Raw genomic sequence first — 15,329 nt, 5'->3', positions numbered from 1 at the left:
TGGCTTTGAAGTCAATGAATGGGCGATGTTATATTCGCGACATTTCTGCAATATCTGGTGTACAGAGAATACCTGGTCCGTGGTAGAGCGTTGGTCCATGAATCTCGCCTGGTTCTGCTTCACGAAGTCACTTGTAGTTGGTGTTAGTCGACGACATACAATTTTGGAGAGCACTTTGTAGGCGGTATTAAACAATGTTATTGCGTGGTAGTTGTTATAATCCTGATTATCGCCCTTTTTGTAGATGGGACACACGACACCTCCCATCGCACTTACAGCCGTGCGGTTTTTATTCCTACCAGCTCCTTGTTGCAGTATGTATGCATTCAAAACTCTCGTCAACAAGCATTGAAGTCGAACGCCATGGCTTAACTAAAGACTAGTCCAAGACTACGCTTAGCAGCTGGAAGTGGCACTTTCAACGGAAGCACAACTTGGCGCAGTTTCTCTGGAAGATGGCTGGAGAGATATTCGATTCGCTATTGAAAGCACCACAACCGCTGCACTAGGCATGGAGCCCAGAGAAAAGACTTGTCGTGTCCACACATCATCTTTTCATCGACATCAAAGCATATGATACAATCGCTCGGGGCTCTAGCTTAACCGAAAATCCGTGTACTTGCATTAGCTGCATTAGCACTAGCGGGGAAGGGTCATTTGGCCAAAACCCATTCAGCCGAAAGCCATTTGGCCAAATGCCACTAGGCCGAAAGATGTTTGGCCGAATATTCCATTTGGCCGAACAGACAATTAGGCCGAAAGTCATTTGGCCAAATGGGTCATTTGGCGAAGTGGGTAGTGAGACGTCTCACTATTCAACCTATTCGGCCATATGACCCTTTCGGACAGATGGGTTTCGGCCTAATGGTTTGTTCAGCCTAGTGGCATTCGGCCAAATGGCTTTCGGTCGAATGGGTTTCGGCCAAGTGACCCTTCCCCGCTAATGCTAATGCAGCTAATGCAAGTACACGGATTTTCGGTTAAGCTAGAGTACTAGAGTACTAGAACGCTAGTGGCGCTGTAGTCATTTAAACTATTTTGCCAAATTATGCTTCAACAAGCTTCATCAATTAAAGCATCATGTTGTAGTGCATGTTTGGTATCATCACCGTCATTGATTTAACATTCGTAGTTCCGGTACTTTGGCTGCCAGGTCGCCAGTAACCTAGATGTTAGTCACGCGAACAGGAACGACATTACCAATCTTATACTTTTGAATCAAATGGTGCGTAGTTCAATTTTCAAAAGCATTCCCGAGTCTCTTCAAAATGCGCAAAGGATTGGTCTTTCGTGACTAATATGCAACATCACTTTGGAGGAATGGGAGGTCACTGGTGACCTTCGAAAACAATACCGCAAGATGCATCGATCGAATAGAGTTCGACGCCGTACCAAACTGACTACAGTAATATCCCGATTTTATCACACCCTGATGAATTTTGGGGTGATAAAATAGGTAATGTAACAAAATCGGAAATTTCTTTAACTTCATTTTTTTTATTTGTTTCCCAAATATGAATCAGTTTATGCCTTGTGAAGGCAAAATACGTGAACAGAAGTGGGTACAAAAAGGCGAGTTGTCAAGCGAGCAAGATGGATCGATCGGTGGAAGACGATTTGCGGGAGCTGGAGCCGTATCGCAAATATAGCGGTCGAAATAGTGACACCACGGTGGAACAACGGGGTCCTATGACGTTCGAAACGAAAGCACACATCACAATCACGGACAAAATTTAGGAAAGCCGGAAAACATCTGGAGATGGGGGCTGGGCAATTACCTTATATCCTGGTCTTATGGCTTTCAATATTTGTTTCCGAAAACTAATTACTCTATTTAACCTGTCTCTTTAGACTTCTTAACTCGTTCACAATTGCCGGGTAAGTGAACCAGGGTAAGTGAAGCCCAGGGTTCATGACCCCCATCTCCGGTTATCGACTTTTTCAGTCTTCATCCCTGTTTCGTACCACCCATTTGTGCAACTTATCATTGCCGCTCCCAACTTCATATCCTGCGGCTCCTGGTGGTGGGTGGAAGAAGCTTGGTGGGTGGTTGGTAGCAGTTAAGGTGGTTGCTCCTAGTGGCTATCAATTTGTGGGCCTACCTTAAACCTTAAAACTCACACCAAAACATCGTGTCATATATATTAACAAAACCGAACACTTACAAACATTTGAAAAGCATCAAAACAAAAAGTATATCCTTCCTCCAAAGGAACGGGTTAAACAAGAAATCTGGTTTTGTGTGTAGATCTTAGGACCTTACTCCAGAGATTTTTTTGGAAACGCAGAACATATGTAGTAGGGTGGCTCAAAAAATCGATTTTGCTCCACAGTGCTCATCTGATTTTTTACCATGTTCTGAGAGTCCTCTGAAAATTTGAGCTCATTTGGATTAAAACTGATTTAGCACAAGCCGTTTCAAGTTTGCATGCAAATTAGTATGGGAAACTTTATTTTTTCATTATACTGTTGATGACGTTTCCCCATTAAGCGCAGGTTAAAAGAAAACCTACACAGCTAAAAGGAATACTCAACAGCTTTCACCCAACGAAAATCGCATGTTGATTAATCGCCCCAATAATTAGTAATCGAATTTAATCTATACCGTAGTTTTCTGGAGCTAATTGCATAACTCATCAACAGGCAACATTGCTGCTCGTGGCGCGAAAGATAGCACACACAAATTCAGGCTACTATGTTGCACTGCACATTTCAGTGATGCCCTCAAATAGATTTAACGATCATGACTAAAGATTCGCAACCTCTCTTAAAATCGATTACTAATTATTGGAGTGATTAATCAACATGCGATTTTCGTTGGGTGAAAGCTGTTGAGTATTCCTTTTAGCTGTGTAGGTTTTCTTTTAACCTGCGCTTTATTGGGGAGCGTCATTTACAGTATAATGAAAAAGTAAATTTCCCCATACTAATTTGCATGCAAACTTGAAACGGCTTGTGCTAAATCAGTTTTAATCCAAATGAGCTCAAATTTTCTGAGGACACTCAGAACAAGGTACAGAATCAGATGAGCACTGTGGAGCAAAATCGATTTTTTGAACCACCCTAATATGTAGTGATCACATTCTATTTCAAGATTACAAAGAGTATGTACCATTCCCGAAACTAGTCGATAGATTTTGCTTATGCGCGTAGACCCTAACGGCTTTTTCTAGAGATCTCTTGTATGACAAAGGCCAAAGGCCGTCTCACTTCTCATTGCACATTTCTTATTTCTCATCTCCCACATTTCATTGCGAAAGAGGAGATGTGTGAAGTGAGAAGTGAGGAGTTAAGTAAGAAGATTGAATAGTGAAAAATGAGAAGTGAGAAGTAGGATATGAGACACTTCTTTTAACTACCCATTTATCACTTCTTATAAAAAGTTACAAATGAAAAGTAAGACGTCTCACTTCCTATTTCTCACTTTTCATAGTTCGACCATACGACCTTTTCGGTCAAATGATCTTTTCTACTGAACGACTTTTTCGATAAATCGACATTTTCGACTAGATGACTGGTTTGGCTGATGGTAGAGGTGTGCGCCGGTCCGATATTCGTCGGCGGCGGCGTTTGTCAAAATTTTGGTCGGCGGCGGCGGCGTTTTCGGCGTCACGCCGAAAGCCATTTTAGCCGGCGGCGGCGGCGGCGTGAATCGGCGTGGCAATTTTTTTCATTACGTTTTTCTAAGATTTTCTTTTTTGCATTTTTTCGGGATATTTGCACGAAAAAGAAGATTTAAAGAAGATTTTTTTGATTTTCGCATGAAAAATCTCATGAACTTCTCCAGAAAAATCTGGAGAAAAACCAAAATTTGGAAAATATTTTCGGATTGTTTGAAGTTTCGAGAAATCTTTAGAATTACCAAGAGAAGTTCTTATGAATTCCCAAATAAAATTGTTTGGAATTTCAGCAGAAAATTTGTCGCAATTTACATGAGAAACTTCAGAATTTTCACAAAAAAAATTTCTTAACTTCTATAGGAAAAACTTCGGAAATTTATGAAAAGTTCTTGTTGAGTTTCTGTAGAGTATTCTTCCAAATTTGCACAGAACATTATTGATTATTGTAGTAGAGTGCGGCTGGTTGAATGGGTGTTTTACCGTTGGCTTTCTCATTCTAGAATAATAGTTTGGCATGGCCAACGATAAAACAGTCAATTCTTAAGAATTTCCACGGGAGACTCTAAGGAGTTTTCGAGAAAAATTCTCTGGAATGTTCAGGAGAAATTCTCCGTAAGTTTAACGGAAACTTCTTTAGAATTTCCGCGGAGGATTGTTTTGTTTGAAAATGATTCAACAAAAAATTGTTCGAAATTATTGGAATTCTACGGGAAATTCTTTGTACAGTAGACGCTCGATAACTGAAAGTCGTTTAACTGCAATGCTTTTAACTGCATTTCGAAAGTTACATCAGTTTTGCAGTTATCGAACAGCTGAGCTTCAAAATTATGTCAAAGTCGATGATAACTGCATAGCGGTGAACAATCAGATGCACTTCTATTTGACGACGTCTGACAATTGTTTTACATCTAGAATGCGTCATGTTGCAGTTATCGAACGACTAGTGTATTGGACAAAAATTCTTGGGGAATTCCATTGGCCGAAAGCCGTATGTCCGAACTGGTAATTTGGCCGAAAAAGTCGTTTTCCCTAACAGGTCGTTTGGCCGAATAGGTCATCAGCCCAAAAATGCTGTTTGGCCGATATGGTCGTTTGACAGAATGGGTCATTTGTCCGGAAATATCGTTTAGGCCAACAGGTCATACGGCCAAATGTCAATAACTTAATGGGTAATTTAGTCCATAATATCCATCCGTTTGGCCTAATGACATTTACGTTGAAAAGATTGTTAACGAAATTCCTAACCTTTCTACTTTTAAGTCGATACTGACATTTAAGCCAAAAGCCATCTAACCAAATCCCATTAAGCCGAATTGGGTCCTAAAATGAAGAATCGAAATTCGATTTTCATTCAGGGAACGATGAAGCTAATCATCTTGAACGCCTTTTTTTTTATTCCACCTCAAAAGACACAAGTAACATTGTTTAATTTGAAATTTAAAAATAGATGGAAAATACTCTCTCGACATTTTTGGTCTTGTTTGACGTACGGAATTATATGATTCAAACGCACTAGCAAAACACCGCAGGGCACTTGACTTAACCTTCGACAGTTAATATATGGGCCTGATATTTTTGGTTGATGGTTCATTCGTTCTAAAATGTTGCCTTTTCAGCAACAAACGTTGCTTAGTCCGAAACATGTCTTCAAAAGTCTCAAACATAAAATTATCATTTTTACAGACTTAGACTATTATCAGAATTTGTATAACATCGATTCATGTATTCTTGACCGATGCACTATCGTTTGCAACCATAAACGATGTAGGGCTTTTGGACCTAATTGAACGTTTATCCGAAACTGTTATCAGGTCAAAAATGGTTTGACCAAAAATGTATTTTTACCAAAACGACATACAGCCGAAATGGACATTCAGCCAAACTGGAAATTTGGCCGAAAAAAATCGTTTAACCCAATAGATCATTTGATCGAAAATGGTGTTTGGTAGGAATGGTAATTTGGCCCGAAAATGTCCTTTCTGCAAAAATGTCCCTTCTGTCTGTTTTCTGTCAAATGACCTATTCGGATAAACGTCTTCTTTGGCTAAATGATCAATTCAGCCGAACGACACTTTTCAAAGAAATTTCTTTGTCTTTCTTGTTGCAGAAAAGGACATTTAAGCACCTTTAAGGGCCAAATGGCTCTTTCTGCCAAATGCCATTTTTTACCAAACGGCATTTTTGGTCAAATGATGTATATTCGGTCAAACGACTTTTCACCCGAACGGCATTTTCAGCCAAATGACCTATTAGGGTAAACAACTTTTTACAAGTCCGTCCACATTTTCCTTTTGGCTGTACATCGCTTTCGGCTAAACTACATTTTCGGTCAAACCAGTTTTGATCTGATAACAGTTTCCGTGAATCGTTTTGCTAAATGGTACTAGATGTCTCTTTTGGCCTAAAGTCCAGTATCGATCTAAAAATAGAGAGGCCACGAATTTTGTTTAATGGTCAATTGACAAAAAGACCATTTCGCCGAACAAGTGGCCATTTCTGACCATATTATCCGTTCAGTACGATTCAGTCATTGAAATTTGGCCGTATGACCCCGTTTGACCAAATGACATTTTTGGCCAAATGGTCTATTCTATCAAAACACTATTTCTGCTAAATAGCATTTTTGGACAACGATGGTTTCGATCATACGACCTGTTGGAGCAAACGGCTTTTTCGGCCAAATTACCAGCTTGGCCATCTGTCACTTTCGGTCTTATTGCAATGGAATGAGATGTACCAAGAATTTTTAATCGAAAATAGAAAGAATTTCCTGAATGAATCCAACAACAATCCTCAAAAATTCCGAGCATTTTTCCGATGTTTTAAAGTTGGCTATGCCAAACTAGCCGTTTAATGATTAACTTCTCCCTGCAAAAAAAAATCACTCAAATAAAGGATGAAAAACTAACCGTCTTGATTAATTTAGATTGGGGAATTCTATGTTAAAGCATCTCTTTCACTAGTCAAAATTTTATGTTTGAATTTTAAAGAACAGAGACTTAATAGGAACTTTCCGTGAATATTCCGAATATTTTTCTGTAGAAATGTGGAACAACTTCCTGTAAAAACTCTGTAGAGATACTCATGTAAATCCCAAACAATTTTCCTTGGTAATTACAAAGAGTTCTCGAAACTTAAAAGTAGTTCCCGTGAAAAATCTGAAAATAATTTTCAAATGAATATTCTGGAAAAACTTGAAGAATTTCTGGGGAAGCTCATCAATTTTTTGAGGCAAAATTCAAAAGATTCTCCCGTTATTGTCGTGAAAATATCCAAAATGACCAATTCAGCCGAACGACACTTTTGACCGAATGTCCATTTTGACCAAATTGCCCTTTCGACCAAACGACTATTTCGTCCGAAGGACAAGTTCAAGATTTTTTTTAGCCAAAGGAACTGTTCGACCAAATGAGATTCTCGGCCAAATATCTGTAGGCTACATATCCTACCAAAGTCTGAAAACATAATGCGATCATATAGAATATTTTGATTTTGACATAAAATTGATTCATAATTTGTTTTCAAATATATTTAAATCAACATGATTGATACATATTCTGATCGCATGTTGCTGTAGATTATTAAATTGAATGATATGACATCAAATTGTGTGTACTTATTTTGCTATCGGAAACCAATATCAAATTTAGTTTTCGATTTGCTCTCATCGACAGCATAAATAGTTTTTGATTTGATGTCACAGTAAGCTAATTCTGCTATACGTTTTGTTATTTTAACTGTTAACACGACAAGAAGATATCAAATTAAGTAAACATAATCGATGATTTTACGAAGTTTTAACAAGATATTGTATGGAACTTTCATGGAAATAATTGATATCTTCACGAACAATTCTCTAAGTTTCAAGTTAACGTTGTTGTAGAGATCTATCAGGAAATTGTACGGAAAATCCAACGAATCTTAGGAGTTTCCACTGAAAATTTCAATCGGCGTGGAAAATTATAGATTAGTGGCGTGACAAATTTTAAACGGCGGCGCGCCGATGCAAAAATGTCGGCGGCGGCGGCGTGCCCAAAACTGCCGGCGGCGGCAGCGTGGCTTGGCGGCGCACACCTCTAGCTGATGGGTTTCAGCTTAATGATTTGTTTGGTCAAATGACGTATTCGGCCCAACGGCCTTTCGGAAAAACCCTGCTCCATAACCGCGGAAAGGTCGTTTGGCCGAAACCCATCTAGCCGAAGCTCTTTTGGCCGAAAGGGTCATCCGCCCAAATAGGGCATTTGGCCGAATAGGACATTTGGCCGAATAGGACATTTGGCCGAATAGGGAAGGGACGTTTGGCTAAATACCGTTTGACTGAAATTGGCTGGTCATTTGAATGAAAGGATGATTAGGCCGAAAGGGTCGTTTGGCCGGAAGGGTCATTTGGCCGAATAAGGAAAGGCCGTTTGGCCGAATATCGTTTGGCCGAAAGGGTCATTTAGCCGAAAGCGCCATTAGACCGAAAGGGCCATTTGGTCGAATAGGGAAAGGCCGTTTGACCGAAAGCGCCATTAAACCGAAAGACAAGGATGTTATCGATCATTTAGTAATCTGCGTTTGATCATTTAGTAGTTTGTCAATAACTCATTACAGAGGCCTAATATTAAAATATGTTGTATGATGCACTTCTAGTATGAAGGTTTCTCTACAACTCTATATATTCGGTCGATGTTAGTAGAATTCCACTATTGAAGGAGCCATAACTCCTAGTTGCAGTAACTTATATTAAATGATAACAAAATTTCAATCATTTAGTATAAGGGACTGCTACTAGTGCTATAGCTCCGTTGATAGTGAAATTCAAACGACGAACTATTAGGCAGAGTTATAGAAAATCCTCATGAAAATTGAGGAGGATTTCCTTGAAAATTCAAACAAATAAGTGAAATGCATCAGGCAGTAGACAGGAGGTCATTTAACTTCATTTATAGGCACACGGAGCGTAAAGCATAAAAAGAGGAAGAGTCAGGGAAAATTTGATAGAAGTTTTGCCAAATCGCACCAAGCGTTAATAAAAAAATACCTATTTTCATGCGCAGGTTTACGTGTAGCGATCCGATTAATCACAAATCGTTTCGGATATTCATTAAGCCTATTACTGAGGATGTCGAACAAGAAATGTACGAGTGAAATGATATGAATTTGTTTTCGTTTTCGTTAAACGAACAAAATTAAACAATTCAGCCAAAAAGGCGCTTGATGCGGTTTAGCAGCCATGGGATCGAATTACCGAAGTAAATTTTATACCAGCTCGAGTATGGGTAAAGTGACAATTTTACTTGGAATAATGTTTAGGCTGTTCATGTCGAGAAGTTCACTTAAATTTCTCAGCTATCTCAATGTGGCTGATTATAAATTTGAACCAACAGGACGTGACCATACTTCGCTTGATATATAGGAAAGCAAATACGAGAAAAGCAAAAAAGGAAAATTGTCAACTCTTTAACTATCTTAGCCTCAAAAACTCTCAAAGCATACCAACTCTCCAAACTCTCATTACCGCACTAACGAGAACTTATCCGCATCGTAGAAAGCACAAAATTCAATTGAATCCTGCTGTGTATGAAAAGAAAAGTCCCCGTGTGAATATGTGTCATCCATGCAAAACTAAATTACAAAGCAACTACCTCGTCAGCGTCGTTCTCTTCTATACCCAACCTAACACGCTGAACCAAGTTACAAACTTAGTATCCACCGGTTACCCAAACACAATTTCCTTCCCACCAGCAACAAACTGCAAAGTGGAAATGACTCTGCAAGTTCTCCTGGGGTATTGTACCGAACCGATGCCTTGATCCTTTTCCACCCGCTACTTACCCAAACCATCAGAATGCACGCTCGTCCTTGCTTCCATGTTCTTGAGGGATTTCCCTACACTTTTACTTTGTACTAACCCGGCGAGAGTGCATGAGTTTCCCAACCCGTCCGTGACAAATGGATGCAAAAAATGTTGAAGAAAATTCAATTCTCACTCAACCATTTCATCTGTGTCTTATTTTCTGTTTTTCTTTCCCCCCACACCTCTGAACACAGTAAGACGAACCCTGAAGAATGGACTGTCGGAGGAGGAAAAGCAACACGTGGCCTCGTTGATAAAAGGATACTAGAGCCGAAGGAGGAGAGGAATCGAACGACCAATTTTCAACTCATGTCGAAACGGATGAAGCCCGGATTGCTACGCTCTGTGGAGTGTGACGATTACAACTTACGAAGATGACGATGAAGACAGGCTCTCCTACTGCCGGGGCACACAATTCGAAGCCATCGACGAGAAGGCACTTGACAATGTGATAAGAAAAATAGAGCTTAAAAAAGTGCTAGCTAGAGAAAACAGAAAATATTCGGCGGATGCAAAAACATCTTTCAGAACGTTAGCGACTAGCAAATGAATGTTTCCGGCAGGTTTTATATTTCTAATAAATAAAAGAATCTTTTCAGACGAAGATCTAGTCTTTCCTCACTTGATAAGGCACTGAAAGCAAGCAAATGAAGATATTTCTTCTAAAATTTAGACAACCATTTCTGACTGTTGTTAGCGATTTAACGAATTGATAAAATTCAATTCTATAACGTAGGATAGTAGTTTTAAATATAAATCGAAATAGATTGTGAATAATAGATTTTCAAATGAAGCAAAAGAAAATATTTTAACTACAACGAAAGCATTGTGAAAATGATTTTCCAAAAAATACTGAATTAGATTAAATTGATCAAAAGATATCCAACGAAACAAGAAATGCAACATTTCAATTGTAAATTAGTAAAACACACTCTAGCTACACAATATAAATTATTGAGATATATCAAAGATTTACGAAAAATAAAACGTACTTTATTATAAAATATCCTTTTTTTTCTCTATTTCATTCGAATATCCTTTTTTTCATAGTCGTATCTATGCCCTAAATGCACTTCCACAGTTATTATTATTATAGAGTTTTGGCTCTTCCTCAGCAAAAAATGCTGGGAATTCTCACCTACACCAAGTAATTTGAATGCCAAAGGGGATTGGGCTCTATGGATCTCATTCGCCGGTTGACTTAAATCATATAATAAGCGTTTGCACCGGATGTATTTTAATTTTGGGGGTTTCTTAATAAGGAACCTTTTTAAAAAGCTGTAGTTTCCAAGAACTTTCGGATGCTTTTAGCACGATTGGCACGAATGAGGACATCTGTTACGATCTCGTGATTCCAGCACAGCTTTACTAAGCAATTTATAAAGCAAGCTGCTGGTGCACAATCTTGGCGACTTTGTTATGGCGATAGACTGAATCAGCTAGACTGAACACCCGGACATGATATGCTCGATCGTCCTTTCTGCTGAACTGCACTTTCTGCAGAGGAGGACCACGTTTTCGTGCAATATATAGTGTCGATAAATCTTCGTCGTAATCACCCGGTTCTGGACAGACCTGTCGTGGGGGGTCGCAGTTAGTCGACGACAAAAAAGCTGTCCCGGGAGATTACGGGAGATTATGTACGACAATTCCCCGAATGCAATTTCCCCGAATGAAAAATTTCCCCGAATGTAAAAATTCCTCGAATGTAATAAATCCCCGAATGCTTCTCTCTTCTTTTTGGGTGCAGTACATGGCGATTTTTCCAATTAATACGTTTGATCGGTATTATGAACGCATCTGCCTGGTTTAAGCGATGGGGAAAGATAATGTCTTCGTAAAATAAACGCGTCTGCCCCGTGTAAGGCGAAGGGAGGAGATTACACATTCCTTAGATGATAGCATCGCCTTCAAATGAACATATTTGCCCGGTTTAAGGCAAAGAGGATATATAGTCCCTTTTTTAAACAAACTCGTTTACCTGGAATAAAGTGAAAAAATTAAACTATTCTTTAAATGATCGCGTCTGCCCGGTATAATGCGAATAGAGGTGATAATGCCTTCTTTAAATGAATTCGCCTATCCGGTATAAGGCGAGGGGAAATGATAAAAGATCATTTAAAAAACGTCAGTCCGTAATAAGGCAAGGAGCGGAGATAATTCGTTCACTGAGGGTACGTGCATGTCAGGAATAATAAAAGGTTAGTTTGTGGCAATTATATGTTTCAAAACTGCTGCTATTCTACACCTCACTTAACAAAGAAAATACCAATGTGGTTAATGAAACACTCTGAAAAACGGCATTTCACCAAACATCATTTTGAAAAAAGTATAATCCGTCAAATGTCGTACCGCGAAAGTTACATACTGCCAAATGTTATTCCGCGAAAATAGACGCTGCAAAATGTTTTTAGTTAAAATATTATTCATTCGATACATGTTGCATGAGAAAGGATCTCACATATTTTTTCGTTATTCTAAAAAGAGAAACTACCTTTGCCAAGACCTTTGCCGTATTTGTTTTTCGGTGAAATGTTATACAATCGATACTTCTTGCTTAACCTCCGGGTCTCGATCTGATGTAAAAAGTATAATACCTTCGAAAAAAGCACGCTTATCGTTCAAGAAGGCGGAGGGACTCCCTAAGTTATCCAGGACGATATGTGTCCCGGAGGGTTAAGAAGGGGTCTCGTATATACTTTCCTTATTCTAGCTAAATTGGCTTACATCAAAATAAGAGATCACATTCATCCTTAACGCGGACAAACACCTGCTTCGCAAAAGGGAATTTTCCCAAAGGACAATGCCTTCTTTTAAAGAAAGGATCACATCCCCCATTTCCTAATTCCGGAAAGCTATATTTTATCAAAGAAAGAATAACATTCACTGTTTCATTATTATAGAAAATAACACACTTTTAAAGAATGCATTATTTTGAGCAGATGCATTCTTTTTAAAGATGGAATCACCTTCTACATTGCCTCATACAGGACAAACGCTTTATTTTTGTTTATGACAGGATTTTGATTCCAAAGACAGAATAATATTCACCCAAAGGCTTTCAATCGGAATTACTGTTCGCGATTCTATTTTCCGCAAAAGTACAGCCTATTGACTATTTGACTATTTAAAAAAAAAAAATAAATACCCTAGAAACATAGTAGAGTAGAGTGGGGCAAGAGTGCGCGTGGGGTAAGAGTACGTTTTTGATTTTTTTAAGTAATAAAAAAAGATAAACCAGCAGCACTGCATCAGTTCGACAGGTATTCTGGCCAACTATTATTGTTGGATTCTCAAAAGTGGACTGTATAGGTGGTTCTTGGATGGTGGATTGTGGAAGCAAATCTGTGGATAGAAATTGTTGCTCGCGTCCCGCAGTGACGAAGCCGGGTGGGAGCAGGAGTGCTAGGTGACTCCTTCCCTGGATGGCCCGCAGTCTGTGAAGTCCCTGTGACTTCACCTCGATGGTGGTGGACTGGACCAGTTTCGCTCGACTGGCAGCACCTCAATAACACTCAAAACACTAAACACTTTACGGAAGGGAAGTGCTCATCCTAGAGCACCACGGTACTATGTGGGCGGCCTTTAGGACTTCGAAACGAAACACCGGATAAAATTCACTTTACACTTGTTTTATTGGCATTTTCTCTTTCACTAATTACACTTCATTAGACCGTTTGCCGGGTCTAATAATACTTAAACTCACTTGCCTTTCGCCAGGCTAAACTTCAACACTTATAATTATACTTCACTTGCCTTTCGCCAGGCTTCATAATAATACTTCACTTGCCTTTCGCCAGGCTTCATTTCATAATACTATCACTACTTATCACTACCTTTAGCCAGGTCAAATTCAAATTCATACCTCACTTGCCTTTTGCCAGGCTTCATTTCTTAACTATACTTCACTTGCCTTTTGCCAGGCTTCATTTCTTAACTATACTGATCTTATTGCGCGACGAGCGCGCATATTTATATTACTCTGCCACGCATTCCAGAAACATCACGCAGCACGTGGAGTATTCCAGGCGTACCGCGTACGTTATCGATGATGACGATGATGATGATGACGATTGCCCTTGCGCGCCACTGCTCGGTGACACCTCTCGCTTTCGGTGGTACTCACCACGGCGTCGCATCGATGATATGCTGACACTCACTCTCTCGCGTCGTCGGTGACGGGCACGCTTAAAGTCAAGTACACATCGCATGAATAGCTTTCACACATCACGGCGACGCCTTAGCCAACTCTCACTATGAGTGAAAATTTTGTGTGAAACATAAGCAGTCGCTGTGTACTGTCTCACATGTGCATGATATGTGTAAGTGAGTTTGCCTCGAACTGTCAAAGTCCCTTCGGGTCGCTATGATGGCGAACGTGTGCAGAATGTGCTGCAAAAAATCGTACTTTTTCGGAGGTTTTTCATTTTGTTTTGATGGCGAAACAAAAAAAAAGTGCGAATACAATCATCGCACTTTGTTTTGTTGATCGAAACGATTGGAGAAGCCTCCGAATAAGTATGGAAAAGTTGGCTTACTTTAACATTAACAATTGAGGTTAGGTTCGATTTCCGACTGCTCTCTCGCTGTGTAAAATGAACTCACCGAAAATCATCGGCCATCGGTTACACAAAAATGAGTAACATCGTAGTTACTCATAATATGAGTTGTTCCAGGAGAGGTCCGTTTTGTGTGAACGGAACACAAAAATATGTAAGTCATTTTAAGCGTGGGTGCTGCTTCGCTACACGCTTAAAGTCAAGTACACATCGCATGAATAGCTTTCACACATCACGGCGACGCCTTAGCCAACTCTCACTATGAGTGAAAATTTTGTGTGAAACATAAGCAGTCGCTGTGTACTGTCTCACATGTGCATGATATGTGTAAGTGAGTTTGCCTCGAACTGTCAAAGTCCCTTCGGGTCGCTATGATGGCGAACGTGTGCAGAATGTGCTGCAAAAAATCGTACTTTTTCGGAGGTTTTTCATTTTGTTTTGATGGCGAAACAAAAAAAAAGTGCGAATACAATCATCGCACTTTGTTTTGTTGATCGAAACGATTGGAGAAGCCTCCGAATAAGTATGGAAAAGTTGGCTTACTTTAACATTAACAATTGAGGTTAGGTTCGATTTCCGACTGCTCTCTCGCTGTGTAAAATGAACTCACCGAAAATCATCGGCCATCGGTTACACAAAAATGAGTAACATCGTAATTACTCATAATATGAGTTGTTCCAGGAGAGGCCCGTTTTGTGTGAACGGAACACAAAAATATGTAAGTCATTTTAAGCGTGCGCCTTTCACCGGTACGTGAGCGAAGAGTCGACGATCGCTCTACACGCTTAAAGTCAAGTACACATCGCATGAATAGCTTTCACACATCACGGCGACGCCTTGGCCAACTCTCACTATGAGTGAAAATTTTGTGTGAAACATAAGCAGTCGCTGTGTACTGTCTCACATGTGCATGATATGTGTAAGTGAGTTTGCCTCGAACTGTCAAAGTCCCTTCGGGTCGCTATGATGGCGAACGTGTGCAGAATGTGCTGCAAGAATTCGGAGGTTTTTCATTTTGTTTTGATGGCGAAACAAAAAAAGTGCGAATACAATCATCGCACTTTGTTTTGTTGATCGAAACGATTAGAGAAGCCTAAGTATGGAAAAGTTGGCTTACTTTAACATTAACAATTGAGGTTAGGTTCGATTTCCGACTGCTCTCTCGCTGTGTAAAATGAACTCACCGAAAATCATCGGCCATCGGTTACACAAAAATGAGTAACATCGTAGTTACTCATAATATGAGTTGTTCCAGGAGAGGTCCGTTTTGTGTGAACGGAACACAAAAATATGTAAGTCATTTTAAGC

The 15,329-nt window shown here is 39.6% G+C and overlaps 1 protein-coding gene across 3 annotated transcripts in view; it reads left to right on the top strand.

The window, feature by feature from the left end:
• Positions 1 to 10,460, top strand: part of LOC134210994 (FH1/FH2 domain-containing protein 3) — a 492,884-nt gene extending 482,424 nt beyond the window's left edge. For all 3 annotated transcript variants that reach the window (XR_009978903.1, XM_062687493.1, XM_062687494.1), the window contains one exon: positions 9,657 to 10,460. Coding sequence is in view for 2 of the 3 variants with exons in the window: in XM_062687493.1 (XP_062543477.1) it covers positions 9,657 to 9,730 (74 nt within the window). In the remaining variant the exon portion in view is untranslated. The remainder of the gene's footprint in view (positions 1 to 9,656) is intronic.
• The last annotated feature ends 4,869 nt before the right edge of the window (positions 10,461 to 15,329 follow it).

This window comes from Armigeres subalbatus, chromosome 2 (genome assembly GCF_024139115.2).
Source record: "Armigeres subalbatus isolate Guangzhou_Male chromosome 2, GZ_Asu_2, whole genome shotgun sequence".
Taxonomy (NCBI): domain Eukaryota; kingdom Metazoa; phylum Arthropoda; class Insecta; order Diptera; family Culicidae; genus Armigeres; species Armigeres subalbatus.
The sequence above is the reverse complement of the archived record's forward strand: the minus strand, read 5'-3'. Positions and strand labels throughout refer to the sequence as shown.